Source organism: Serinus canaria, chromosome 7 (assembly GCF_022539315.1).
Source record: "Serinus canaria isolate serCan28SL12 chromosome 7, serCan2020, whole genome shotgun sequence".
Lineage (NCBI taxonomy): Eukaryota > Metazoa > Chordata > Aves > Passeriformes > Fringillidae > Serinus > Serinus canaria.
In genome coordinates, this window is record NC_066321.1 from 2,165,911 (window position 1) to 2,192,011 (window position 26,101).

At 44.5% G+C, this 26,101-nt stretch overlaps 1 protein-coding gene across 1 annotated transcript in view; it reads right to left on the reverse strand.

The window, feature by feature from the left end:
* Positions 1 to 26,101, reverse strand: part of ACVR2A (activin A receptor type 2A) — a 51,967-nt gene that overhangs the window by 3,427 nt on the left and 22,439 nt on the right. The window contains exons 2-10 of the mRNA XM_009087772.4: positions 16,998 to 17,205; positions 15,130 to 15,239; positions 13,711 to 13,865; positions 4,173 to 4,316; positions 2,709 to 2,852; positions 1,864 to 2,009; positions 1,277 to 1,391; positions 537 to 675; positions 227 to 357 (exon numbers count right to left, since the gene is read on the reverse strand). Coding sequence (XP_009086020.1) covers positions 227 to 357; positions 537 to 675; positions 1,277 to 1,391; positions 1,864 to 2,009; positions 2,709 to 2,852; positions 4,173 to 4,316; positions 13,711 to 13,865; positions 15,130 to 15,239; positions 16,998 to 17,205 — 1,292 coding nt within the window. The remainder of the gene's footprint in view (positions 1 to 226; positions 358 to 536; positions 676 to 1,276; positions 1,392 to 1,863; positions 2,010 to 2,708; positions 2,853 to 4,172; positions 4,317 to 13,710; positions 13,866 to 15,129; positions 15,240 to 16,997; positions 17,206 to 26,101) is intronic.

The window sequence follows — 26,101 nt, forward strand, 5'->3', positions numbered from 1 at the left end:
TCCCAGTGTTTTAAAAAGGTGAATCCCTCAGACACCAAATGGGACTTCACTGCAAAGTAACTCCAGGATCTCTTCCTGCACCAAAAAACTGAAAAAATCCCTCACTTTCTAACACTAAAGAAAGAGCAGTCTAAGATGAGGAACATCTGGAATTATGAAGCCCCTCCCAAACCCCAGTGTGATGGACACAACACGGCATGGACAGAGTCGGTTGGGTCACACTTACAGAATGTTTCTGCCAACACTCCCTTAGGACAGGCCTCTTCTTTTTGTGCACCACAACTTCCTGCATGTCCTCCAGGGAGGGGTGCTGCCCAATCTCCTCCTCGAAAGGCAGCATGTACTCATCCACGGGGCCTGCAGAGGGAAACACGAGTTAAACAGGGAAGGGAGAAGGGAAGATCGCCATGTTGGCAATAATCAGAACCCGGAGTGGCTGGGGTTGGAAGGGATTCCCAGCCCAGCCAGCCCCACCCTCCCAGCAGGCCAGGGGGCTGCAGCTGCCCGGGCAGTGCCGTGGGACGCGGCTCCCTCACCGTCGGCGGCCGTGCAGCGCGAGGCCAGCTCCCAGAGCACCAGGCCCATGGCGTACATGTCTATCCTCAGGAAGGCGTCCCTCTGGAAGTTGATAGCACCTTCGAGCACCTCGGGAGCCATGTACCTGCGGGTGCCCACCTGCAAGGGCACAAAACACCCACGGTTGTGCCCACAATCATCCCCAGCACGGGCACCGCCCCACCTGCTGCCAGTGAATCCCCTGCTTTGTCCCTGATGAAACACAGCCATGGTTCCTCCTGCCTTAGGACTAAATCCTGGAAGTTTCATCCCCAGTAAATAAATAATTAATAAAATATTACAAAAGTTCTTGTGTTGCCCTGATTTTTAAAGTTTTTCTAAGCCTTCTGATGTTTCCATTCTTGTAACAAACTTTCTCACACACTTTATGTAAATAACTGATTGTTCTGCATTCTTTTATGGAGGGGGAGAAATCTGATGGACTGTTGGTTTGTCCAGTGTCATTGGAGAGGTGGCACTGTCACCCTCCAATCCACTGGTACTTTTGGAAATGTATAAATGTTCAGTCAGAAATTAAATCCTCTCTCTTTGCCTAGGAAGAGCTGCGTGTCCACATCACGTTATTTCTACAGTGACATTCATTGTCCAAATTGTCCAGTCAGGATAAAAGGGGGGATAGGCCATGCAAAGAGCCTGAAGGGAGATTCCCATCACATCCAGCTAACAGCTGGAGCATTCCTGGAAATAACTCGGGATTTACCTGTCCATGGGTGTCTCCTGCAGACTTTCCAGCCTCAAACTTTAAAGCTAGACCGAAATCAGCAATACAAGCTGTGAGGTTGTTTTTCAGCAGCACGTTCTTGCTTTTGATGTCCCTTTCAAGTTCAAGAAAAAAACCACAAATTAGAGATCTAGAACACGAAATACACCTAAAACTCTAAGGAAAAGGGAACAGCATAAAACATTATGGTATGAAAGGCAAGAAAATTATAAAGAAATTTAAACAACAAAATAATAATCATAAAACCTTGGAGTGCCCTTGCAGACCTTTATTTTTAGGGGAATAAATGAGAAAGTAACTGGAACTGTAATTTTGTGCTTGTTACAATAAATACAGATGTATGATGGATATAGGGATATATGGAGATCTGGAGATGGATGATGCATGTGGGATACAGAGATGGAATGAGAATGTTGCAATCCAAGTGTGGAGCAACTTCAACTTTGTTTAAATAACACAGGGAAAATGTGCCTTGGAGGGGAGATCCAGGAATTCCTGCAGGACCAGGAGGTGGTGATGGGCTGCCTGCAGGACTGCCACGTGTCCCTGCATTCCCAGGGCAGTACCTGTGGGAGATGGCTGGCTTGTGGCCATCCTTGAGCCCCGGGATGTCCTCGTGCAGGTAGGCCAGGCCCCGGGCCATGGTCTGGGCGATGTGGCACAGCTCGTTCCATGACACCACGTTGGCCTTCAGGAAATCTGTCAGGGACCCCTGCAGAAAAACAGTCACACACCCAGCTCAGCCTCACTCCTCCAGGGAAAACCTGCAATTCCTGCAATTCACATCTGTAGGATCTTTGGCTGTCCTTCCTTATGGACCAACAGCAGTTTCAGAGTGAAATACTCTGAATAAACAGAGATGAAATCATTCAACACCACAGTTTCAGAGTGAAACTCACATGCTGAACAAATCTGAAGAGATTTTCAGAGTGAACAACACACTCTGAGCAAATACAAAGAAATCAAAATTACTCAACATAAAACTGAATGTATTCTTAATTGATTGCATTTGTGTTTCTTCTTTTTGCTGTCACAATAGACTCGATCTGGATCACTTCATTTTTATTCTTATCAACCAAAAATAACCCCCCAAAAATCTCTGCAAGATGGGAGGTTATGTATTTTAGGCAGGTTTAGATTTGGGATGTTAAAATAGACATATTCTAAAAAGCCAAAAAAAGGCAGAATCAGCTTTTGTTTGTCTCCTAAAACAACTCCCCTGTCAGTAAAACCCGATGACAACTTTCTCAGCTGTCTGAAAACCAACTGCAACGAATTCACATCCGGTGAAAAGCGAGCAGCAAAGCCAAAGCTGCTTCCAACCTCCTTCCTCTACTGCCCCAGCCCCAGGTGTGTGACCCCTGTGCTCCGTGGGGCTGCTCCTCTCCCTGGCCTGCCAGGCCAGCCCCACCTTCTCGTGGAAGGCAGTGATGAGCCACAGGTCCACGTCGATGCTGGAGCCGCGCTTCTCGGCGCCGATGAACTGCAGGATGTTGTCGTGCTTCATGCCGGGCAGGCTGTAGATCTCGTACTCGTTCTGCCACGACTGCTTGTCCTGCAGGCACAGCAGCACAAAACAGTTATCCACCAAAAGATGGGATACCAGGGGCTGCCCTGGGGGGAGTCTGCTACCTCTCAGGGCTCTGGCTGCTCACAGTGACCCCCAGATGTGTCACAAAGTCTCTTTTCCCAGCCTGGTGCTTGAGGAAGGACTCAAAACTCTTCAGTTCTCAGTCTCAAGGCTGTTTATTGTTCCTTAGCTATAAAATTCTTTCTCCTGTCCAGCCAAGGTCTGTCCAGCAGGTCAGTCCAGGCACTCTGCCTGCCCCCAGGGCAGTGTTATCTTTTTATACTAAAAACTACCTGTGCAATATTTACCATCACTTCCCAATCCCCATCACCTGTATTAGACAGTGAGCTTCTACTCTAAACCCATCCAAAAGTGCCACCATCCCAGAAGAAGATGGAGGCCAAGAAGAAGAAGGAGAAAGGCAGGGCACACCCAGATTCCTCCATCTTGCCTCCTGAACTCCCATTCTAAAAACCCCCCAAAAAAATCTATTTTTCACTCTGTGACAAATTAATTATTATTCTACTTATATTTTCGTGGCTTGCAGATCCTCATAGAAGGTTGGTAATTTCTTCCATGGGTCATAGTCAAAACCAGAGGTGTCTTGGGCTCTGTGCCAGGGTCTCTGAGCCCCCTGGCAGGGGTCCTGGCAGTGCAGGACAGCCAGAGGGATGTCCTGAATTCTGACAGCTACCAGAGTTTGGGAATGCTCTGTCAGAAAATACATGGAGCTTCCTGTGAAATAACGAGAGCCTGCAGCATTTATTGTGCAAGGCAGCCCCTGGAACACTGTGAGGGAACAAATCCCTGCACCTCCAGCAGCAGGGGGTGCTTTAATCCATGGAAAAGCCATCCCAGTATCAGCATCCAGCACCACTCTGTGCTCTCCAAACTCTTCAATCCATTTAATGCAAGCCACGGCTTTGCCAGGGCACTTGCTGGGCAATGAGAGTTATGGCACTTAATTGAGGCACTGTTAATTGCAACAATCACTCCAGGGTCTGCATTTCAGGACATTCCTTCTAAGTACAACTTAATTTGATTATTAACTGGTCAAGAGGTGGGTTAGAGCTGCTTAAAACTATGGATACTGAATATTTTTATGATTAGAAACCCACACTTCACAGGGTTTATGCTTCAGTCATGCGTTCACTGCAGTAAAACACTTATTTTAAATCACTAAACTCTTCCTGCATCTTTTACACCTCAAGTCCATTTCCACTTGGATTTACAGAATTACTGGGCCAAGAAAAGCTGCATTCATGTGAGGAAAAACCAGGGCCCCAAGAGTTCCCAAGAGCTCACCTGGATGGGGAATATTTTGACTGCAACGTATTCATTGAGCAGCTGAGCTTTCCACACACACCCAAATCTCCCCCTGGCCTTGATCTCCAGGAGCTGCAGTGGCTTCAGACCCATCAGGGGAGATGGTGGGGGAGGCCCAGGATCCTGCAATCAAGAGAGACCATTAATTAATGCTGCTTTAATTAATGACATTCATTCACATCATCCCTGAGTACTACAGATAGAGGATTGCAGATGGGGAGAGCCTGGGATCACCCAGCCAAACCCCACTGCAAGTCCCCAACACCCAGGGACAAAGGCCAGCCCAGCTGCACAGGGTGGGAAATGGGACTGTGAGACCTGCCCAGCAGGGATGGGACACACCTGGATAACAGGTGGGACAGCACAGCAGGGAAGCACAGCAGAAATTAGGGAATTATGGAATCAGGTGGGAAAGCACAGCAGAAATTAGGGAATAATGTGACCAGGTGGGAAAGCAAGGCAGAAGTTAAGGATGAGTCTAATCAGATGGGAAGAAAGATCAGCAAAAATGAAGGAATATTGTAACCAGGAGGAAAGCACAGCAGAAATTATGGAATAGGTGGTAAAGCAAGGCAGAAATGAATGAATAATGGAATCAAGAGGGGAAGCACAGCAGAAATTAGGGAATAATGTAACCAGGTGAGAAAGCAAGGCAGAAGTTAAGGATTAGTGTAATCAGGTGGGAAGAAAGCTCAGCAAAAATTAAGGAATATTGTAACCAGGTGGGAAAGCACAGCAGCAATTAAGGAACAAAGATAATCAAGCTTTACTTGTTATATTTTTAAGAGCTGGAATTGCACTGAGCCCCCTGGATGCACTGAAGGTTTCTGTGTTTATCTGAAGTGTGGCACCTTTAACCCTGCAGATGCACACCTGGGGTCAGCCCCTCCTGCCCCATTTCCCTGCTCCCAACTTTGCCAGTGAGTTCCTGAAATCCCAGCACCCAGGAATGAGCTGGAATGACATTGCAGGGGTGATCTGGTCCTGTCCTGCAGGATTTGTACAACTGGAGGTGAGACAGAGCTGCCACAGGGCAATCCTGGACCCCTAACCCCACATCCCCATTCCCATATCCCACACTGCAGCCTGGGACCATTTTCCTCCTGGAAAAGGGGAGGGGACAGTTTATTGCACACCCTGGATTTTCTGGTTTGCTGGATCACATCATCTGAACAGAACCAGCAGATTCTCAATTTTATTGCCAAAGTTCTGCTTCCTTCTGGGCTGGCTCTTTCCCTCCAGGTGGGATTAGCCTGTCCCTCTATAGAAACCCCAACAACCAACCCCAAAGTTTTCAAAAACCCTCCAAAACACCCCCTTATTTCTCTATTCTCCCCAAAGAGAAAAGCAGTTTTCAAGAGAATGAAAAGCACCAGAGGAGTTGCTTCCACAAGAGAGAGGAGAATGCTCAATAAAGAGTTAAATGCTTGAGCACTTCCATCAAAGCCATAAAGTCCTGTGCAGGTTGAAGACACATTTTGTGACCAACTGTGGGGTTAAGAACCCTTCCCTATGGGGAGAAGGAGACAAGGGCTGAGAATTCAAGTCCTGAGTAGTTTCAGTGCAGGAATCAACGCCCCCTCTCTGCTTTCTTATACAACAACAAATAAATTAAAAAGAACAAGTTCCAGAGAAAGATTCAGAGCAGAGTAACCTCACTGCACAAATTAATAACTAGACTAAGAATAAAGAGCATTTGAAATTCAGATTAGAGACACACTGCAGCTCTGTCCCCAAAAAGGAGGAAATCCTTTTGTCACTGTGACAGCGACAGGCGCTTGAAGTTGTGACATCAACATTTGCAGCATAGAAAACCAAGTTTGAGAGCAAAGATTTCCCTCCCCTGGTGCCTTTCATTCCATGCCAGAGCCCTCTTGGAATATTCCAGGCACCAGGGAAAGCAGTGCCCTCAATTTGTAAAATACAAACAGTACTAAATAAATATTTGTAAATCCAGTTTGTTGTCGTTAGAAGTGGAAGTGGGAACAAGATGCTCAAATTTATCCCCCAAAGGCAACCCTGATTTAATGAACTGTTCAACTTCAGAACCTCCTGCCTTGTGTGAAGCAGAGAAATTTGTGGGAAATAATCCCAAATCCCCCTTTGCTCTGGTGGTTTGGATTCCCCTTCCTTCCCACGCCCTCCTCCCAATAAACTGCTGGGATTTGGAAGCACTTGGTGCCTGGATTCTTCCCCAACCACCAGGAAAACCAAACACCTCCAAGATTTGCTGAACCCAGTTCCAGCATCTCTGCCAAGAGCTGGAAGTGCAAGTGGCAGGCAAACCTGGTGCTTTCCTAATTCCCCACTAGACCACACCACTTCCCATACTCCAAATTCCCCATTTCCTAGAAACCCCTGGCTCTCCTCACCACATTCCCAGCACCTGCCACAGTCTTTCCACGTGGGAAGCAGAATTCCTGCTGTTAAGACAACTGGAATGAAAAGTTTTCCTTTTTTTCTTTTTTCCCCTCTGTTTTTTTCTAAGCACCTTGGTTAAAATCTGACTCCAGACTCTGCAGCTCCAGGGACTGATTTTACACAGAAACATTCCCTGACAATATTTCCAACTCGCTCTGCTCCAAGGAAAATTGTTTAATGTTCCAGCACTGTTCCCCATTATTCCTGTGGGGCTTGGGGGCTGATCTCTGTGGTGCCAAGGCCACAGCGCCAGCAGGGGTGGCAGGGGGATAAATTGGGCTCTCAGATTTCCCAGCTGTCCAAAACTCCAGGGCCCAATTCCCCTTTCCTGCCCTTCCCCTTGGACTGAGTCATAAGGGAAATATTCCTTAAGGAAGGGGGACTGCCAGGAATGGGGCTCAAAAATGGGTCTGGAGATCAGAGAGCTGCTCAGCCACTGTGGAACCCAAATCCATGGACAGCAGCTCCTTGGGGGCAGGACCCTGCACCCCGGACTGGAACAAGGAGGCCAAACATGGAACAGAGATCCAAGGAACTCTGGGAACTCTTTACGGAGACATAGTCAGGAAAATATTCAAATATTTACATTTTTAATACATTGAAACCATTATATTTTCTCCTAAACTGCATTTGAAAGGTTTTTGAGTTTTTAATTAGAGAACTTTAATGATGACAGAAATTGAGCATTTTTATTACACCTCAAATCTCAATGTTTTCAATATTCTATTGAAAAGCTGAGCAGGAATGACCCAATTTGTAAATTAAGGGATCTCAGTAACTTGAAATAAATATAAATATAAATATAAATATAAATATAAATATAAATATAATATAAATATAAATATAAATATAAATATAAATATAAATATAAATATAAATATAAATATAAATATAAATATAAATATTTCCTGGGAAAGGTGGGGAAAATGAAGAGACTGAATGGTGAAGGAGTATTTTTATTTTTCTCCAGATGATCCATTTTTGGGAGTTCCTGCAGCACACACAATCCCAGATCAGCACGTGGAGACCCCAGAGCTCCAATGGGTTTGTCACAGGGGGAGATGGGAAGGGAGAGCCAAGGACAGGGCACTGGAGGGTGGGATGTGCCCTTTGCTTCCCTGTGCTGGGCTGATGGATCCCCCTGGCCCTGTGTTCCAGGATCCATCCCAGGCTGCACATCCTGACCCCACCACTCAGGAACTCCAAGGAATTCTAGGAGATCCACAAACCACAGGCTAAAACTGCATTTTTAACCACACATGCTGACAGATGGTTGGTCCAAAACACTGAGAAATCACAATTCAGAGCAAACAACATCTCCCACATCCCCAGAAAGCCCCAGAGCCAGGAACAAACATCCTCTTACCTCAATCATTATATGAAAGGCGTGCTTGCAGAGAGGGGAAAAAACACAGGCAAGAGAAATTACTATTTACACCAGGATGGGATGCAAAAACAGCTTAGAGCAGACAAAGTCAATTATTTGTGAGTTAATGACAGGAATATTCACGGGGACAGCAAAACTTTCCCACACCAGAAACAAACACATCATTTGAAACAACAAAGAAATCCAGTGTTGTTAGTAAAGGAAAATGAGGAAAACAAGATTATTCTAGAGAAAATTAACGAAATTATTTTCTAATTACATCGAGAAACGCCCATTGCAGGTGTACAGAGCCGTGTTACTGCAACCAGCACAGACACGTGGAACTTCCGAAGGTGAAATTCCAGAGGCCGGGATGAGAACCCAGCCCCGGCAGCGCTCCCGCCGCTCGCCAGGGGGCAGCACCGCACCAGGGAAATCCCGGCCCCGGGCACGGAACCGCCAAGAGCCCGGCTGGAACCGAACAGGATCAATGAATGGAACCGGGCCTGATCAATGAACGGCACCGAACCGGATCAATGAACGGCACCGGGCCTGATCAGTGAAGGGCACCGGGCCCCATCAGTGAACGGAACCGAACCGGATCAATGAACGGAACCAGGCCTGATCAGTGAACGGCACCGGGCCCGATCAATGAACGGCACCGGGCCCGACCAATGAACGGCACCGGGCCCGATCAATGAACGGAACCGAACCGGATCAATGAATGGCACCGGGCCTGATCAGTCAATGGCACCTTGGACCTGATCAATTTACAGCACCAGGCCTGATCAGTGAACAGAACTGAACCCAATCAATCAATGGCACCTCGGACCTGATCAATGCAGGGCACCTGGCCTGATCAACACATCCACAAAGAGAGGGAACTCCAACTCTCTGCACCAGCAGATACTGATAAATCCCAGTATTGAAGATTCCTTCAAACAATCCTGGGAGGAGTTCACAGTGTGGAACAAAACCCAGGATAAAGCCACGGCCCAGGATTTCAGTGACCCCCTGTTGGTGCTGCTTTCATCCCTCCTCCTGAACAACCTCAGAGGAGATGTCGCCGTTCCTCCTCCTGCACTTTGGACTGCAGGCCCTGGCACAGCATTCCCAGAAAAGCTGGGGCTGCCCCTGGATCCCTGGCAGCGTCCCAGGCCAGGCTGGATGAGCCTTGGAGCAGCCCGGGGTAGTGGAAGTGTGCCTGAGGCAGTGGAAGGTGTCCCTGCCCATGGTGGGATGAGCTTTGAGTTTCCATCCAACCCAAACATTCCAGAATTCTGTGACTCTTTCACCTGAGCCATCTCCTTTGTCCTTTATAATGGGATGGGTGTTAGAATAGAGGGAATTCAAGGCCCTGTCTCCAGCTGCCATTCCCTTCTCCCCCTCTGCCTTCACACCCTCAGGATGCTCTAGAGCCAAGAGGAGCCTTTCCCTGTGCCTGCAGAGCACACACTTCCCTCCCTCCAAATAATTCATACCAGATTAACACCAATAACTAATTCAGGAGGATTCATTCCATAAACCTGTAACAGAACTGGGATCCTCCAGAATCTCCTCTACCACTGGTCAGGGCAGCTCCAGAGCAGAGCAAAACCCACCCCAAGGGGCTGAAAACCTTTTTTTCTTCCCAGGCCCATTCATTATTAAAGTTCTCCAGCTCTGGAGAGTTATGGAAATTCCTCAGCAATAAGCAAAATATGGATGAATTCAACCTTTGTGCTCTGACCATAATGAGAAACTGCAACAAATGAAGCTCTAAGGAATGAGCCCTGTCCCAAACCTCTCACTCCTCCCTCGAGGGATCAGCTTCCCCCAAACTCTGATAAATTCCACACACATGGAAACATTACAGGGATGTATTTATGCTCATTAACACCTCTGGATTATAAACAAGTGTCCTCCCCTGCAGCCCACAGAGCACCACCTCAGGCTCCCAGCAGAAATCCAAGAGGCAGCAGTTAAAGGGTATCAGGCTACAAAGGAAATGCAAATCTGAGATTTCTGTCAGGAATTACCTCTGATGAACAAAAACTGGGAGCAGTCACCCCCCCCTCAGAACCCATCACCCACACAAATGTACATAAACACACTCACTGCTGTTTATGCTGCCTGAAAACCAACTCTAATGGCTCTAATACAATATTTGGAACCAATTAGACCAATAAAACCCTAAGCACTGTGGGTTTCCCCCAAAATTTGGGCTACCCACAACCATTTTCTGATCTGTACAAGCTGCACTTGGCTTTTGGGTGTTTTCATCCAAATTCTTCCCTCTGTTACAGATTTTAACTTGTACCAGCCCGTGGAGTCTGTTAAGAAAAAGAGAGGATCCAGTTTCAGCTCCTCACCCACTGCACATTCAGGGCTCCTGATTTGCAGTCACTTTCCAATCTCTTTTCCCCTTTTCTATAAGCACCTGCCTTCTCCCTGTGTGTTTTTCAAGTAGCCATTAATCTTCCCAGGTTTGGATTCAATCCTTGAAATAAAACCACCTCTCCCTTGCATTTTCTGAGATGTTTCTACTAAAATATCTGTAACAACAACAAGAAAAAAAGAATGTGGCTTTTGGAAGACCAAAATTGGAAAAAACCTGAACAGCTGATTTAGTTCTTCATTCTTCAGCAGGAAACTGGGAATTTCCCAGGGTGGAAAGATCACCCCAGGAATTTCAAGTGCTTCAGGTAGATTTAGGAATTCCTGTGGTCAGAAATTCAAACCCTGATGCATCTCTGACCCCAGAGAGTTCAACCATTTCAGAAGAAATCCCCAAAACAGATCACAAAGACAAGAAGTGAATCTGCAAAGCCTTTTCTCAAGCCTCTCAACACAATTTATTACTTGAAAACCAACCCAAAGCCAAAAGAGCAACGGTGATGCAGTGAAACCCTGCCAAGCTGGGCACCCAGGGAAGTCCAAGAGGTGAATGATTCCCTGCCCAGGGGGCTGGTGGCAGCTCTGTGGGAGGGTGACAGTGGCACCCATCAGCTGCCAGGGTGGGAAGAGCCCCTTGGAGCCTGCACTGACAGCTCTGGCACCAGCTCAAGGCTTGTCAGGAGCCAGGGAGCACAACAGAGCAGCTCCCTGCCAGCCTCACTCCAGATTTATTGGGAATGTTTGGGGAGGAACCTGATCACACCTCACTCCAGACCCAGTGTCCCCCTGTGGAAAGGAACCAGGTCCCAGCACCAATTTCTGCAGAAAAATGCACACATTCAAATATTTAAACTACCAATCTGATTCTTTGGATGGATTTGATCAGATGATGGATTTATGTGTGCTAAAGCAAATAGAAGGAAGGAGACAGAACAGCTCCTAAGTGTTTTCCATACACACAGATGCATTCAGCAAACATGGATTTGTTAATAACTCACTGGAGAGCACAAAAAGTGGCAGATTTGATGGAATTTGACAGCTTTCACTGGATACTTCCCCACACAGCAGTGAGGCACAACGAGCAGCACAAACAAGCCAAGACTAATTGTCCTTTATGTCTCTTTACAGGTTCAAACATTTTTTACAGTGTATTTCGAGGTTTTTTTTTAACTGTTTAAATAACCCAAACGATTTCTTGCCCTTTGCTCTCTAATCTTTTACTTATCACCAAATTCTTTCACCATTTCTCATTCTTCATTTTATCGTTTGCTTATTTTTCTTCATTTTTATCTTTTGCTCATTCCTTATCCATCCTTTCATTTTTTCCTGGAAGTTTGGTACCAGCTCAGTATTCCCATTGCTTCTGGGAATAAAGCAAGGAAAAAGGAATAACTTTTATCTGGATCTCACATGGAGCAATCTCTTTTTCCTGCTGTACATCCGACCTGTCCATTCTACCACTGCTACACAAAGAATTAAACCAAATCCATTTGCCTACAAACTCCACTCATGCTCCAAATATTAAATACACTATTAGCAGATTAATTGCACCAATATTTCAGAGTTTATTCGTGGTTATAAAGTTCCCAATACTTTCCCTCCCTTCCTGCTTCCCCTGTCTCCTGTTCCAACCAGCTGTAATTAAATTTCAAGTGGGAGCCACTGCTCTGCTGCATAAGGGAGAGTGTTTATACATTGGATTTACATAGTAATTCTGGGTAGTTTTTCAGGCACAAGTGGCTTTTCCTGACTTTCCACATGAGCCTTATTGCCTGTTCACCACAAGATAGGAAAATGTTGTTGCCTCACAAGCACCAAGGTACATTTATCCCAAAGATACAATCTGAGCATAAACACAACAGCTGATTATCCTATTTATTAAAAATTCAGGTGTCAATCCTGCCCCAAACACAATCCATGCAAGGAAAAAACTGCAGCAAAAGGAAGGAGAATCAGAATCCAAGTCCTTGATACCCCACACGTGTTTAACATTCCCTTGCTTTTCCATGGCTTTATCCATGACTTTATTTCTTTAGGAAGTCAATCCCACGCTGGAATTATCCCCACAATTAGCAGTCATGAATTTGATCTCCCAGCAAAGACCACTGGGTTGATGTAAAGTCCCAAATCCATAAAATGGGAGCTGGATGAACTAATTATGCTGACAGATTGCAGGGAGTCTGAGGAGCTGCAATCCTCTCTGCAAGGACAGCAAACAGACTTTTTTCCTCTAAATTATGTTCTTTTCATTTGGCAACAACATATGGCCACTGCCTCTCCCCAAATTCCTCTTATCTATTACTGAGAAACTGAAACCAAAACACTTGAGCTATCAACCCCAGGCAATGCTGCTTCCTGCAGCACCCTCCTGTCAAGCAGCAGCCCTGGAAATATCCCAGGAGCTGGAGCACACAGAGATCAATCCCTGGCAATCCTACCCAAAATAACAAGAGTTTTCATTTTTATCATAAATAACATCACTGTAGGACAGGTTGTGTATTCTGGTCACTGCACTGAGTTAGAAGCTCAAGTTAATTCCTATTGCAAAAATCCAAATCATTTTTCTCTTCATTTCCACAACCACATTTTCTTCACCTTTTCTGCTTTGTTCTCTAGAATTTCCTGCTTTAACTCTTTCCATAAAAGCCTCCTAATCTCAGTTGGATCTCCAGACGTAAGTGAAGGAAGAGGAATTCCAGTGGTAGCACTAATTACAGCTCCAGGATCAGCTGGAGCCTCCCAACAGCAGGAATTCCACACACAAGAGCCCCAGAAGGTTTGCCTGGGTGCACAGTGGCCAGGTTATACTCAGGTGTGGAGCCCACAGCCTCATCCTCCAGACATAAAACACAAACAGCCCTAAAACTGAAACATTTCAGGCCAAAACAGAAAATACATAAACAAGAGGAAAAAGATGACAGGAATCACAATGCATGAGCTGAGCTGTGAAGATTTTCTTAACATTCCCTATACCTGTATCCCAGTTCCAGTCTTCCTTAAAAACAGCTCATCCTCTCTTAGCTGCTATTTTCTGAACCCCTCAAATGGCCAAGATGAACTGGCAATTCTTTTTTTGTTTCAGCTAAGCATTACAGCTCACCATGCCTTCACTGTGTCTTTGCTCTCTGTGCTCAGTTTTTCTTCTCCCAAACAAAGAGATGCATAAAAACATGAAGTAGTTGCTCATCTATTCACCAAAGAATAATTAAGTAAAGCTTAATTCTCTGCTTTAGGGGAGAGCAAGCGTTAGGACCTGGAAATCAGGAGGGGAACAGAGAGACCAGCCATGAGACAGATCCCCTTTAGGAATGGTTTGGCCCTCACAAAACCCCAAATCCTGCAGCAGGGGCTCACCTGGGTGGGAACAAGCACGGGAGGATAGGCCAGCTTGTGATGTCTGTACATCCAGAAGGAGAAGAGCACGATCACTGCAATTCCCATGATAGGCACCAAGGAGTAGAGCAAGGTGTTGAACAGAGGTGGCTTCGGTGTAACAGGATTGGAAGTTGCTGAAGGGAAAAGAAAAAAGACACAGCTTTTAAGGAACAAAACCAGGCAGTGTTTGAAATGTGCAGCAGCCTGATTTTCTAACAGCTGCTGCCATCGTCGCAGCAGGCTCCCAGTACCTGATTAGCCAGCACAAACTAACACCTGGTTAAAAGGCAGCACTTTGGAAAGCAGGGGAATAGCTCAGATCCCAGAGCCACCTCAGCACAGTGGAATTCTGGGCTTCCAGCCCCCACCGAGCTGCAGGGGGTGGTTGTACTCCCAGGGGATTGCAAGAATTCATCACCTAATGAACTAAAACCAATCAATACAGAGATCTGGCAACAACCTCCAGCACTTCTGTGCCTGGCTGGAAGGAGGAGTTCTCCAGGTGAAGACATTTCCACACGACCTCAGAAAGGCTCTGCAGAAGCCGGAGCTGCTTCCAAGGCTGCCCCAGTCCCCTGGGGCAAGAGAGGGCTCAGGAGAGGGAAGAATGTCAATTATTGCCTTAGCAGCATCACTGACAAAAATGACAACAATATCTCCTGGGTCAACAAAGGCTATTTTAATCTTGCAGAAAATGTTCTTTCATTTCATCAACAACTTCCTCTGGCTATTTGGTACACGAGACATTTGCTGGTTTCAGCTCAGTTATTAACATCCCTTGGTTTTCCAGCAGATTCCTGACTGGAAGAAGATAGGCAAGAAAAATCAAATCGCCTTTCAGCTGTTGTTTTTAAAAATAATTATTTGTTAAGTCTGGCTAATTTGATTTTCTTTCAGAACCACAGAATATGCTGAGTGGAAGAGCCCACAAGGATCCTGTGACCTGGGAGAAAATTCTTTTCCCCTTTTTAGAGGTTACTGTGTCCATTTACAGAGGAATTCAAAAGAGAAGAAACAAAAAGAACCTTTGCTGTTACTTTTCTTCTATTTTGAAGAAAAGGAGCATCCCCAGGCTGGCACAGGGATACAGGGATGAGAAGGCTTTTGGCCCAAAACTTTACACTCTTGGAGGAGCTTAATCATGTAATTAAGGTAAGATCTGACAGTAACTTCTGTATCTTAAACCAGGCAATTATTTCAGATTATCCTTCCTTCCCACCCTTGGAAAGAGCAGTACCTCTTCTTGATTTTACAGGAAAGCACCTTTCCAAGTGGAATAAATGAAGTGGCACTGCACAGAGCTCCACCAGAAGCCTGTAGCAGGAAAGGCAGGACTTTTGGGAAAGTGTGAGCTGCTGAAAAGGCAGGATGTGGAACATTGCTGCAGGAGGAACTTACGCTGCGTGACCTCCATCTCCGGGAAGTAGAAGAAGCGCTCGTTGCACATGTTGCCCTCACAGCAACAGAAAAACACCTCAGGGCTGTCCTTCTTCTCTATGCAGTCATTCCTGCAGGAGAGAAGGGGAAAAGTTCATTCATCTCGAGCTGGGTTGTCTTTGTTAAGGAGAAAAAAAGTGCCCAGCTTTCAAATTTCCAAGGTGAACTTTGTTAAATCGACCGTGACCAAAATAACAGCTAAACCTAATAAATTAAATTTGGATGTTTTATATTGCAATGAAACTTTATTAAAGCAGAAACACATTTTAGTCATTTTTAAGACAAAGTTAAAGAAAATCACGGCCGCACTGAGGAACAGTTCACAAGCTAGATTTAAACTGGACAAGCAAGTGATCAAACAAGGCTGGAGATAAGTGAGAAGGAGAATTTTTAAACGTTATTGTACTTGTAGAAAGAAATGATAAAGTTTCTACAATCTCCTCTGCCTACATTATGCTCAGGGACAGGGCTTATTTTATTCCCTGAATGAGCTGCAGGAATAGTTTTTTTATTAATGTACTGCTAACAAATAAGCTGAAACTATTCCCATCAGGAAAGAAAAAGCAGCAACCAGGAGCCAACCTGACAGCAGAACTGGAAAAGGCTGAAGAAATACTGCAGGATTTTAAACACAGCTGAAGATTGTCAAGGAAGTTTTGGGCTCATCTTCAAAACTTGGGGTTATTCCCTAGAGCCAGCTCTGGCTGTCACCCTGTCCTGTGACTTCCAGGGAACATCTGCTCTTTGATGTCCTGAATCTGCTGCTGTTTGGAGTCACCCCCACAGCTCCCAGAGCAGCCAGAGCACCCCACGCTCCAGAGATAAGATTTGGGCTGTTCTGGACAAACACAGCACTGCCTGTGATTAGCACAAGGCACTTAATGAGGACTTACTCAGTTTCCACTCCTTCCTTGCTGTCCTTCCTGAGTTTCATTTCTTCATCCAATTTCTTTTCTTTGCTCAAGTGAGAATTTAATCTCATTATTTTATGATTTTTTTAACTTGTGGGATTGAGCTTTAAACTGTCATTAAAGCAGAAAACAGCCTGGGCTGGGGGACAACTTGATTTGGGAGAAAGGAATGCAAGGCTTTCTTCTAAAAATTCAACTTTAAAGAAATACAAAGGAAGACTTCTGTAAAAATTGCTGAAATAATTCCTCAATACTTCTCAGTGATGATCCACTGTGGATCTATTTCTTAATTCTCTGCCTTCCCAAATAATAAATGTTTTGGGCCAATAAAACCCAGTAGAGTATTTTAAAAAACTGCAACACCATTGCTTAAGAGAGTCATGACCTTTATTCAGTCAGCATCTAACAAACCCCAAGTCCTGCTGTTACTGCTTGTGGGTTCTTTCTGGACCATCTGTTATCAAGAAAATAACTGGAAATTTAGAATATTCTTAGAGCTGCCATTGAGCTTATTAATAAACTGCCAAAATACTTCCATGATCTGGTAAATTGCAGACATAAAGTGCTGACTTTCCAACTCTAAAGACTTTGGAAAAATCAAGGAGAGAATTTTGCATCCTGGTTGCAATAATTATATTTTCACTGCTTGGCAATAACAAGGCACTACAGGATCTATTATTAATGAACTAAAACAGAATAAATGAAATACCTGGGTTCATTCAAGAAGGTAAAACACGTTATTCTGCAAACAAGACAATGTACTCACATGGAATCTGGTCCCTAAATACAAGTGAGCATCTGAAAATAAGGTAATTACTCCCAGACTCACTGGTTGTGGAGGGGATGACACAGAAATTACGGAGAGGCAAAAGAGTTTACAGTGACAAATCCATTTCAAAAATTCCTAGGAAAACTCACCTGTCATAACAATTGATGTCATCCAGCCAGCAGCCTTGCTTCACGATTTCAATTGATCCAGAAATGTTCTTCCATGTGGCAAAGCAGTGTCTCCTTTTATCTTTATCACCATAGCAGGGCTCGATCCCACTGCGGTTGGTTTTGTCCTTCTCCCAGTTAGCGTTGTAGTAGATGCACTCCTGAGTCTCTGATCTGCCCAGGATGGCACCTGGAGGGATGGGAAGCACAATTCAATGGAATTCTGCAGGATCAGGCAGATGAATAAATGCAGGTTTGTATAAAAATATCATTTGCTGCACGTAGCAATGTGCCCTCTCTCCCCTCTTTTTAACAAAGAGAGAAAACATGGAAAGTTCAGCAGCATTCCAAGTGTTGAAACATAAAACAAAGATCTTCTGTGAAGTCAAACAGTGACTTGCATAACTTAGCAAGATTTGCAGAAAATGAAGAACAAGTCATGGCAATACTTCTCCATGAATAGCAATAGCAGAGAAAATTTAGAATGCTGAGCAGGGAAGATTTAATTAAAATATTCGCCAAACCAGGAGCTTTAGCCAGGAAAATTCACCAAAAGGCATTTGTGCTTCTTATCTTGTTACAGGAGCCAAAAGAGCAGGGAGCTCATCTCAGAAACCCCCAAAAAAGCCAAGAAGTGTTTAGGGGCAAGTGTTACAGAATCCCAGAGTGGTGTGGGTTGGAAAGGACCTTAAAGACCACTTAGGGACCATGTAGGAAACCTTTCTGGGATCCTGGTCGAGATCCCTTCAGAGTTAATGGGATGTAAAGCACCAGCCTGGCTCCTGCAAAGGTGCAGGGTTGTTGGGAAGCAAGGCTGCTAACAGAAGACAGGAAGGGAGTAAGAACTGCCTTTGATTTCTGTTTTATCTCTTGTCAGATACTGCCCAGAGCGTGCCATTAATGTCCATGTATTAAAACAATGGGAAAACGGAGATGGAGGAGCTGGAGAACCAGAGGATCCACTGAGGAAGGCTCAGGAGGATGCCAAAGCACTTTGCCTGTATTTATCTATACATTCAGAATTTTTCAGACATTACATTGCCCAGAACACTGAAGACCAGACTGGAAGAGAAAAGGTTTCCCACAGCAGTTTTTGACGTATTTGTTTGCATCACTCACTACCTCCTTTATCCACATTTATCCACAATAAATGTGACCCAGCAGCCATTCCTGAGGAGAATGAGGATTATTCCCACCTGAGCATTGGGAGAGCAGCACAGGAAGTCAGAGCTGAGCCCAGCACTGCCCATCCTGAGCATCTCACCTTGCTCTGCCCAAAGCTCTGCCTGTGTTCCCAAAATAGGCAGGAGCGGGAGGATCAATGGGAGAGGGGCAGGAGCCAGCTGGGAACACTGCAAGGGGCAGCCTGGGAACCATTAAATTCCTTGTGCTGCCACGGCCTGACCTTTACAGCTCTCAGCTATGGCAAGAAACAGATGAGGCAACAGATTGAACAATTTGGTTCTGTCAGTGCAATAAAGCAGAAGTCCTGGATTTCTCTCACACGTGCCATTGCTTTTCTCCTGCTGCCAAGCCCAGCTTTGAAGGACCACAGACAAGCTGAAATTTATCAAATTCAGCAACTGCAGTAAAACTAACTTTGCATAAATATTCTCTTTGTTCCTGTCTTCTTTCTAGTCAGTTTTCCTTATCCATCTATTTTTTAATCCATTAAAGCTCCAGTCAGTGACTGGCAGCAGTCACTGTTGGTTTAATGACCTTGGGTCTGGCTGGGGCTTCTCACCTGAGCAGGCACCTGCAATGGGTCTGGCCAGACCAACCCAGGCTTGGGCAGAGCAGGACAATCCTGGATTAATCCTTCAAAGCAGAAAAGCAGGAATGTGGTGGAAGAAAGGCAAAAGGAGAAGGGGAACCACACAAAAAAGGCAGCCCTGAGCCCATCTGCTTCCAAGCAGCTCTGCCACCCCCTCCACAGGGATGGAGCTCCCAGGGGACAAGGGCAGCTGGCATTTACAATAAAGTGAATTTATTAGGCAGAGCAGGTCTCTAATGGAACTGCTGTATCCATCCTGAGTGCACAGGGGATTGCCAGGTCCTCAGAAAGCAATTCCTGAGTATCAAAAAGCAAAATGGTGCTGCTGAAAGAAGCCACGAGTCAAACTCCAGCAGTGGATGGAACATGGATGGAACAGGAGGGCTGAAAGCTTGGGGGGAAAACACACTGGGAAAGCAAAGGGCAGTGAAGTACAGAATTGAGTTTACTCTGGGCACACTAATCCAGATCCCACTGGATATCTGTGTATTCCCATCCCAGTGCTGCTCTATTCCTCACACTCCTGTCCATCCACCACAGCTGCACTGGGGAAACAAAACCAACATCTGAACTTCTGAACCACTCTTCATACAGGAAACAGCAGAATTGGGAGCAATTCCATCAGACAGTTCAAGTGCAGCCTGGAAAACCTCACCCCAGGAGGAGCTGGAAGCACTGGCTGCCATTTCTCAAACAGAGAGACTGAATGACTGGAAAAATCTACCAGTTTTTGAATTTAAAAGGGGAAACAGTGCACAGCTCCTAAGGACTAACATGGCCTTAATTCAGGAGGGATCACTGGGAAAAGGTGCTGGATGGAACAGGAATTGACTCTTAGAGGTATCACTAAAAAAAAAAAGGACAGAAACTCCTGAGAGTTCATCATCCACTAAACCTAACACTGAGCAACACCAGCCCATGGGTCTGTGCTGCAGGAATGGTTCCCTGATACTTGAGCTGAGATGTGATAATGATCATGTCCCTCCCTTTCCAGGGAAGACTTCAACACTTCCCACGTCCTAGCCTCATTCCAAACCCTGCTTTTGCTGCGTGATTACTTGGTGACACCACGGAAAGACACAAAGGGCAAAGGGAACTGAATCTGTGATCTCTCACTGCTTTATGAAATGTAACAACATTTGCAAGCTGAAGTCATGAAAATTGATGAAAAGCATGCAAAGATTAGTTTAATGGTGCCAAGGACACTTTATTTTTTTTTTTTTGTGCTGTTCCCTAGAAAACTTACAATATATAAAAGAACTGAAGGGTGAGGTTCAGTCTGGCAGACACCTCTGCCTGTAACAAAAGGTTACTTAAATTGTGTTATATTTGAGATGAATTTGAACTCTTTAAGTACTGAAATACAAGGAATGGAGCAGTTTATTAGAATAAACCAGCAGAGCACCACAGGGACAGAGTAACTTATAGATAGAATGGCCCATTCACCAAAATACCAGAATTGTAACACACTGTTCTAGAAGAGCAGAAAAGAACAGAAAATGCAGCATAAATAGAATTAACACCTTACACAAAAAACCTTCAGCTGCTGCACAGGTACCTTTTCAAGTACATGCCCATGTGTGTTATTCTATTTGTTTCCACAGTGATCTCAAACACTTCCTAGCCCTACAAATATATCTAAGAACAGACTACAGATATAGACTAAAAAAGCCCAGCTTTGATGTTCCTGCGAGCAGGAAGCAGGGTTTTATCATTCTCTATTTTTTCTGATAACACCCAGGGGAATGTTTCTCAAAGGAAGAAGAAAGAAGTTATTTCCAACCTAATAAAGCAAACTGAGTTCCAGGAGAAAGGATTCTGTCCTCCTTTTACATGCCACGATGTCCCCAAAATGATTTTGTTGATTTTTAGACTAATATTAGTCCTATTATCACTGTTCTCAATGCTCCCAGGTCAAACAAGGACTGTACTTCAGATGAGCTGAGCCAAAGTACATTCATTAAATCCAAACACAGCAGCAATTAACTCAGGCAAGGCAAGAACTGCAAAAAAGATAAACAAGGCAGTGAAGTAACAAATCACCTGCACTGCTGCCACCCTGCCCCGTGAATATTCAAAATTTAAAGATTAACCTGATGGTCCAGAAAGCTGCTTGCTTTTTCTAAAATAGTCTTTAAAAAGAAATGAGTTTGCAACTTGAACAGGGGTAAACTTGATAAGCTCTAGTGTAGTTTTGTATAGCAAGAGCTGCATTTTTCTCCAGGATTGGAATGGGGGGGGGAGCAACAGGAAATCTGTATTTGCTAAGATATCTCATCATATACTTGGAAAATATTTCAGTTTTTTTGCAGTTCACACCTTTTCAAAATGGAAAATTTGTAGGGATGAGCCTGCCATGGAAGTATGAAATTCTGTAGCTGAGATAACACTTCTGAAAAAGAAGGAGAGAAGAATAAAGTGCTGGAAAACTGAAGGATGATCAAGCCAAAGGCTCTACAGTAGAGTGGAAACTATGGAGGATGATGTCACCTAAAACAGGGAACAGAACTGAGAGTGAAGAGGGGAAGGTGAGAGGAATAATATCTGTATTGTTAAAAAACCCCTTGCAGCCCCTGGTCTGCTTGGTGGTCAGCAACAAAAAATAAAAAACCAAAAAATAAACCCCTTTTTTTACTCTGAGTCTTCTGGGCTTACAGTATGGAAAATAAATCAGCTGCTCTAACCACTTGATGATGTTATTTACATATACAGAGATATCTTGGGTTTATTTGCATGGTGCTCTTGCTGAAGGAAAAATTAAAAAAGCTGGGATTATTTTTCCAATGTGCTCCCTCAGTCCCTCCCAGCAGTTTGTGCCACTGATAGAAGAAATTAATAATGCTGTAATGGGATTCTGTAGAGAACTTCCATTTTCTGCCTTCTACTTCCAAATATCTTATTTAAGCCTGGATTTCAGGAAGTGGGAAAACCCCCAGATCTCTGGTGGCCAAGTTTTCCAGAATGCTTTCAGAGCAAAGCACGTGGCAGAAAATGGAGAAAAAGGCTCAGTGGCCTTCTCTGTTCTTTAGGCAGAAATTAAAGTGCCACAAAGAGCTGTTAGCCCCGAGATAAAGATTGTCATCCTTTGGGAACCTCCAGAGACTTGGAGTTAAGTGTTATTTTTCACACTCCCTGACTTCAAGGGAACACAGTAAAACACAGGCTGATGTTTTCAAGTTCAAACATGCCACTGCTGTCACTGTGAGGTGTGAGCAGCACACAGCACAAACACCTCCCAGCCACTGCCTGCTGATTTTTGTAGGGAAAAAAGCTCCCAAGATCCTAGAAATGGTTTGGTTTGAGGCACAGCCTTGGGGACACTCATCTCAGGTGTTGGTGGTTTTTAGTCACTGCTGGTCCAATGTCCCCTTCCTGGCCTGGCTACCAGATGGTTAAAATATTCCAATACAGTAACACAGGGCTCAAAACTGAAAAGTTTGAATTCTACAAGATTTAGATGTTGGAAAAAATAGAATAGAACCAAACAGTAACCAAGAAATAGGTTGGCTTCTGATAGAATGGCATTGAGTTTTACATCTCTTATGTCTCACTCTTCATCTGATAACAGAATAAAATCTTTTAAAATGCCTCTCAGTTGCCCCATCTCTAAAAAATTAAGAATAATCCAACAACAGGCAGTGGGTAGAAATACCCAGTTCCCAGTTTGGATTATCCTCCCCTCCCCAGTGCAAAACCCTAAACACAAAGAATAAGGAGAAACCTTGATTAATCTGACATTAAAACTTGCACCCTGATTATCCAGGAGGGTTCACCTCCTCCTGCCTCTGGATGAAGCTCAGGGGAGCAGCTGCCCAGGAAGGAGCCAGGGATTCTCTCCCAGTGCACCCAGGAGTGACACCATTCCCACCCAGAGCCTTGGAATGCTGTTATTAAACTCAGAAAGAGGCCCTTCAGCATTAAAGGCACCAATTAAGCACTAAATCAACCACCTAAGGACACACAGACTGGATCAGGAATGATGAATCCTTCTCAGGGATGAGTCTCATGCTGGTGGTGGCAACCAGCAGCATTTCTATTTTGGGAGCTGCCAGGGAGTTTCCCAGGAATGATCTCAGATACCTGTCAGAGCTGTTCTCTGATCTGAGAATCCCAAACCAGCACAATCCTGCAGCTCATCACATATGGGAGCTCCTCTCAGTAACATCCAGCTGTGAATCCCAAAGGATTTTGGATCAAAATGATCCTTTTTGGGGTTGGTGTTTGTGGAGGTTCTTTTCTGAGCTACAAAACTTCCTGAGAACTTCCCAGTTGTGAGCTATGAAACATTTAGAATTTTCTCCAATGGAGGGTTAAAATTCCTGCAGCCACATGGAGATGGGAAACTTGAACACATTAATCAGTTTGTTAAAAAGCATTGGGAAAGCTTCATTTTAGCTGTCAATTTTAGCTGTCTTCAAATTTCCTTCTCTGGTTATGCTGTAAGAGAGGATCAGGAAATGACATTTTCTCCAGCCCTCCTTCTGTACTGAGTGTTTCACACACCTTCCAGGGGCTGCTCAGCAGGATCAGTATCAATATTTCTCCTGCATTTATAAAGACAAAGAAGGAGTCTCCTCTTCACAGACTCCCTCCTGACCCCCCAAAGACACACCCAGGAGAGTTAATTCAGGCTAATTACAAGAAAATATTCTACCTTTTGCCTCCCAAATCAGTCAAGCACAATGCAAATGTAACAGTTTGACTGCAAAGCAAACAGAACCACACACCAAGTCAAACAAAAACACAGTCAAGACATCTAAGAGGCAAGCATCCAACTCCACATTTGATGTTTCCTCCACATGATATATCCAACCCCCACTTCTTTTTCTGTCTTACAGGACCTTATGTAACTATTTAAAAGACAACAGGACCAGTGTGATTCTGCCTTCAACTCAGCTCTCCAACAAATCTCTCTGTGGGTGTCGTGTCCCACTCGGTGCTATTGCAAGCAAAAACACCACCCAGCTCTCCTACATGTGCTGATCAAGCTTCTTATTTACATTCTAATTCTTTAGCCATCGCTATACTTCTTTTTTTTTCTGTGGTTACAACCAAAACCCCAGCCTAAACATACTTACACCCAGTTCTGTTGTTTGTTTTGTTGGTGTTTTTTTTTTAATTTTTAAAGCATCAGCTGTATCTTTTTCCTTCAAGCTGGCCCAGCAAAATTCCCAAGTGCTGAGCTCATGGGCAGGAGCTGGATGGTCAGGGCACAGCCAGACAAGCTCCAGCTGCCCTTGTCCAGATGGCAGCTCAAAGGAGGAGAGACAGGTCCCACATTTGTGTAAACACACAGAGGGATTACCTGGGAGCTGCAGGCAAACAGGGTAAGTGGAGGGGAAAAGGCAGAACCCAGAGCTGGAGAATTCAACTCTTCCAATGTTCCTACTCCACTGAGCTGGGAACCCTCCTTACCCCTCCCTCTTCCCCTTCTCCAACTGACTGATGGACAATTGTCCCACTGAGCTTCAGTCCTGACTCCACACAGCCCATGGTCCTGGGGTTTGGTATTTTTATTTCCATTTCCATTTCCTCACCTCATCCCACCAGGACTTCCCAAGTTCATCCTGCTCACACACTTGGCCAGAACTCCAGCCAGGACTTCAGCCATTCCCAAGGGTTTCTCCAGGATGGATATTGGGTTTGTTTGCTGGGAAACACTCCTGCAGGAGCACTTTGGGATCAGCTGCATCACTACAGGATGACACTGGCAGCTCGTGGTGTCTGCTCTGATGCAGGAGCCCAGTCTGAAAGGCATTTTGGAGCTGCAGCACAATCAAAAATCCAACTGAGCTGTGCAGCCTCAAACAGCTGAAGTGGCACAAATGAGTGGAAGTAATTCCTTCCTTCAGCCACTAAACTTAAATAAATGTCAGGCTGCAGCACTACACATCTGAGTAAATACCTATCAGCACAAAAATGCTAATATGTTTGTGGCTGCTGAACTCTCTTCCTAAAGCAAAAACATCTACATAACCCCAAACTTCGCTGGGTCTGTTTCATTCCATTTCTACTGTCCAGTCCTGTGGAGATCAAATTCCAAACCTTGTCTACACTGGAAGAGGTTTAAACTTTGTGAAATCAGTGTTGATTACATTTTAGAATCCAGCACAACTGCCTCTCTACCTCCAGCTAAAGTGGCTGTCACTTGAAATGGATTTTCTTTGTCCCCTCTCGGGCTGCCTCATTTTGCTCCCTGTGCCAGACTGTAATCTGAAGATTAAGTGAAAAATCCCATTTCTAGAGCTGGAAACAGCCCTGTTTACAGACAGAAGCACTGCTGCCATGGCCAGCACTCCTCTCCAGAGCCAGCTCCAAAGACAACTCCAGCGCTCAGCTGCAGCTCAGCCCCAGGGAACAGATCCTGGCACCTCTGAGGGAAGGAAGAAAAGAGGACTAAGACTTTTTTTGTTCAAGTTTCTTATTCTGGACTTGTTTTCAATGGGTTAAGGGAAATCCAGTGCAACTACCTTATGGAGTCTTCATTAAGTAAATGTTTTCACTCATAATTTAAATACTCAGCATTTTGAAGGCCCATCATCACCTTGCCATGCTCCAAAGCCACTCCAAGCGAGCTTTCCCTCAGGAATGAGAACTGAGGGAACTGATTTCACTAAAAGTCACTGTTAGGACTGGCTTTACAGAGAACAACTGTGGATCTAAGTGACCAGTACACTATTAAAAACATCATTTCTTTAAGAAGGGAACAGCAATGGAACATCAAAGCAAGTTCCCCATGCACCTCAATAAAAAACTATTTTTCTGTTCAATTTTGCCAGTCTTCCTGGATTCTCATGAAGCTGATTTTGCTATCCACTCGTCCTCTTCTTAAAAATGTTACTACTACTAATGTTACTACTAATACTAATTGTATCCAGAAAAGCAAGATTGACACCCAAAAGAACAAATCCAAAAGAGAAGCATTTCAAGATCCAAAGGAGGTGATTAAAGTCAGCATAATACATATTAAAATTTAACTCTTTTTGTATTTCTTATCAGAACTTTAAGAATAACTGACTGGAAAGGGGAGCAATTTAAAATTACAATTTTAAAACTCTTTTCAGAGCATAAATCTGTAGTAGGGACTTTAAAATGTTCTACACATTGGCCAGCCAGCACATTTATTGCCATTAAAACATTAAATTCAGCCACTCCTGCAACAGCTGCTTTAAAAAAAATCACCTCTGATCTAAGATGTGAATCAAATCAATACAAAAGTAATCCAGGACAGTGGGGTTTATTTCTCTTACCTGCCTAAAGCACTTAAAAATTGTTTAAATTTCCATGTTGGGTGTTCTTCTTAAGAAAAAAC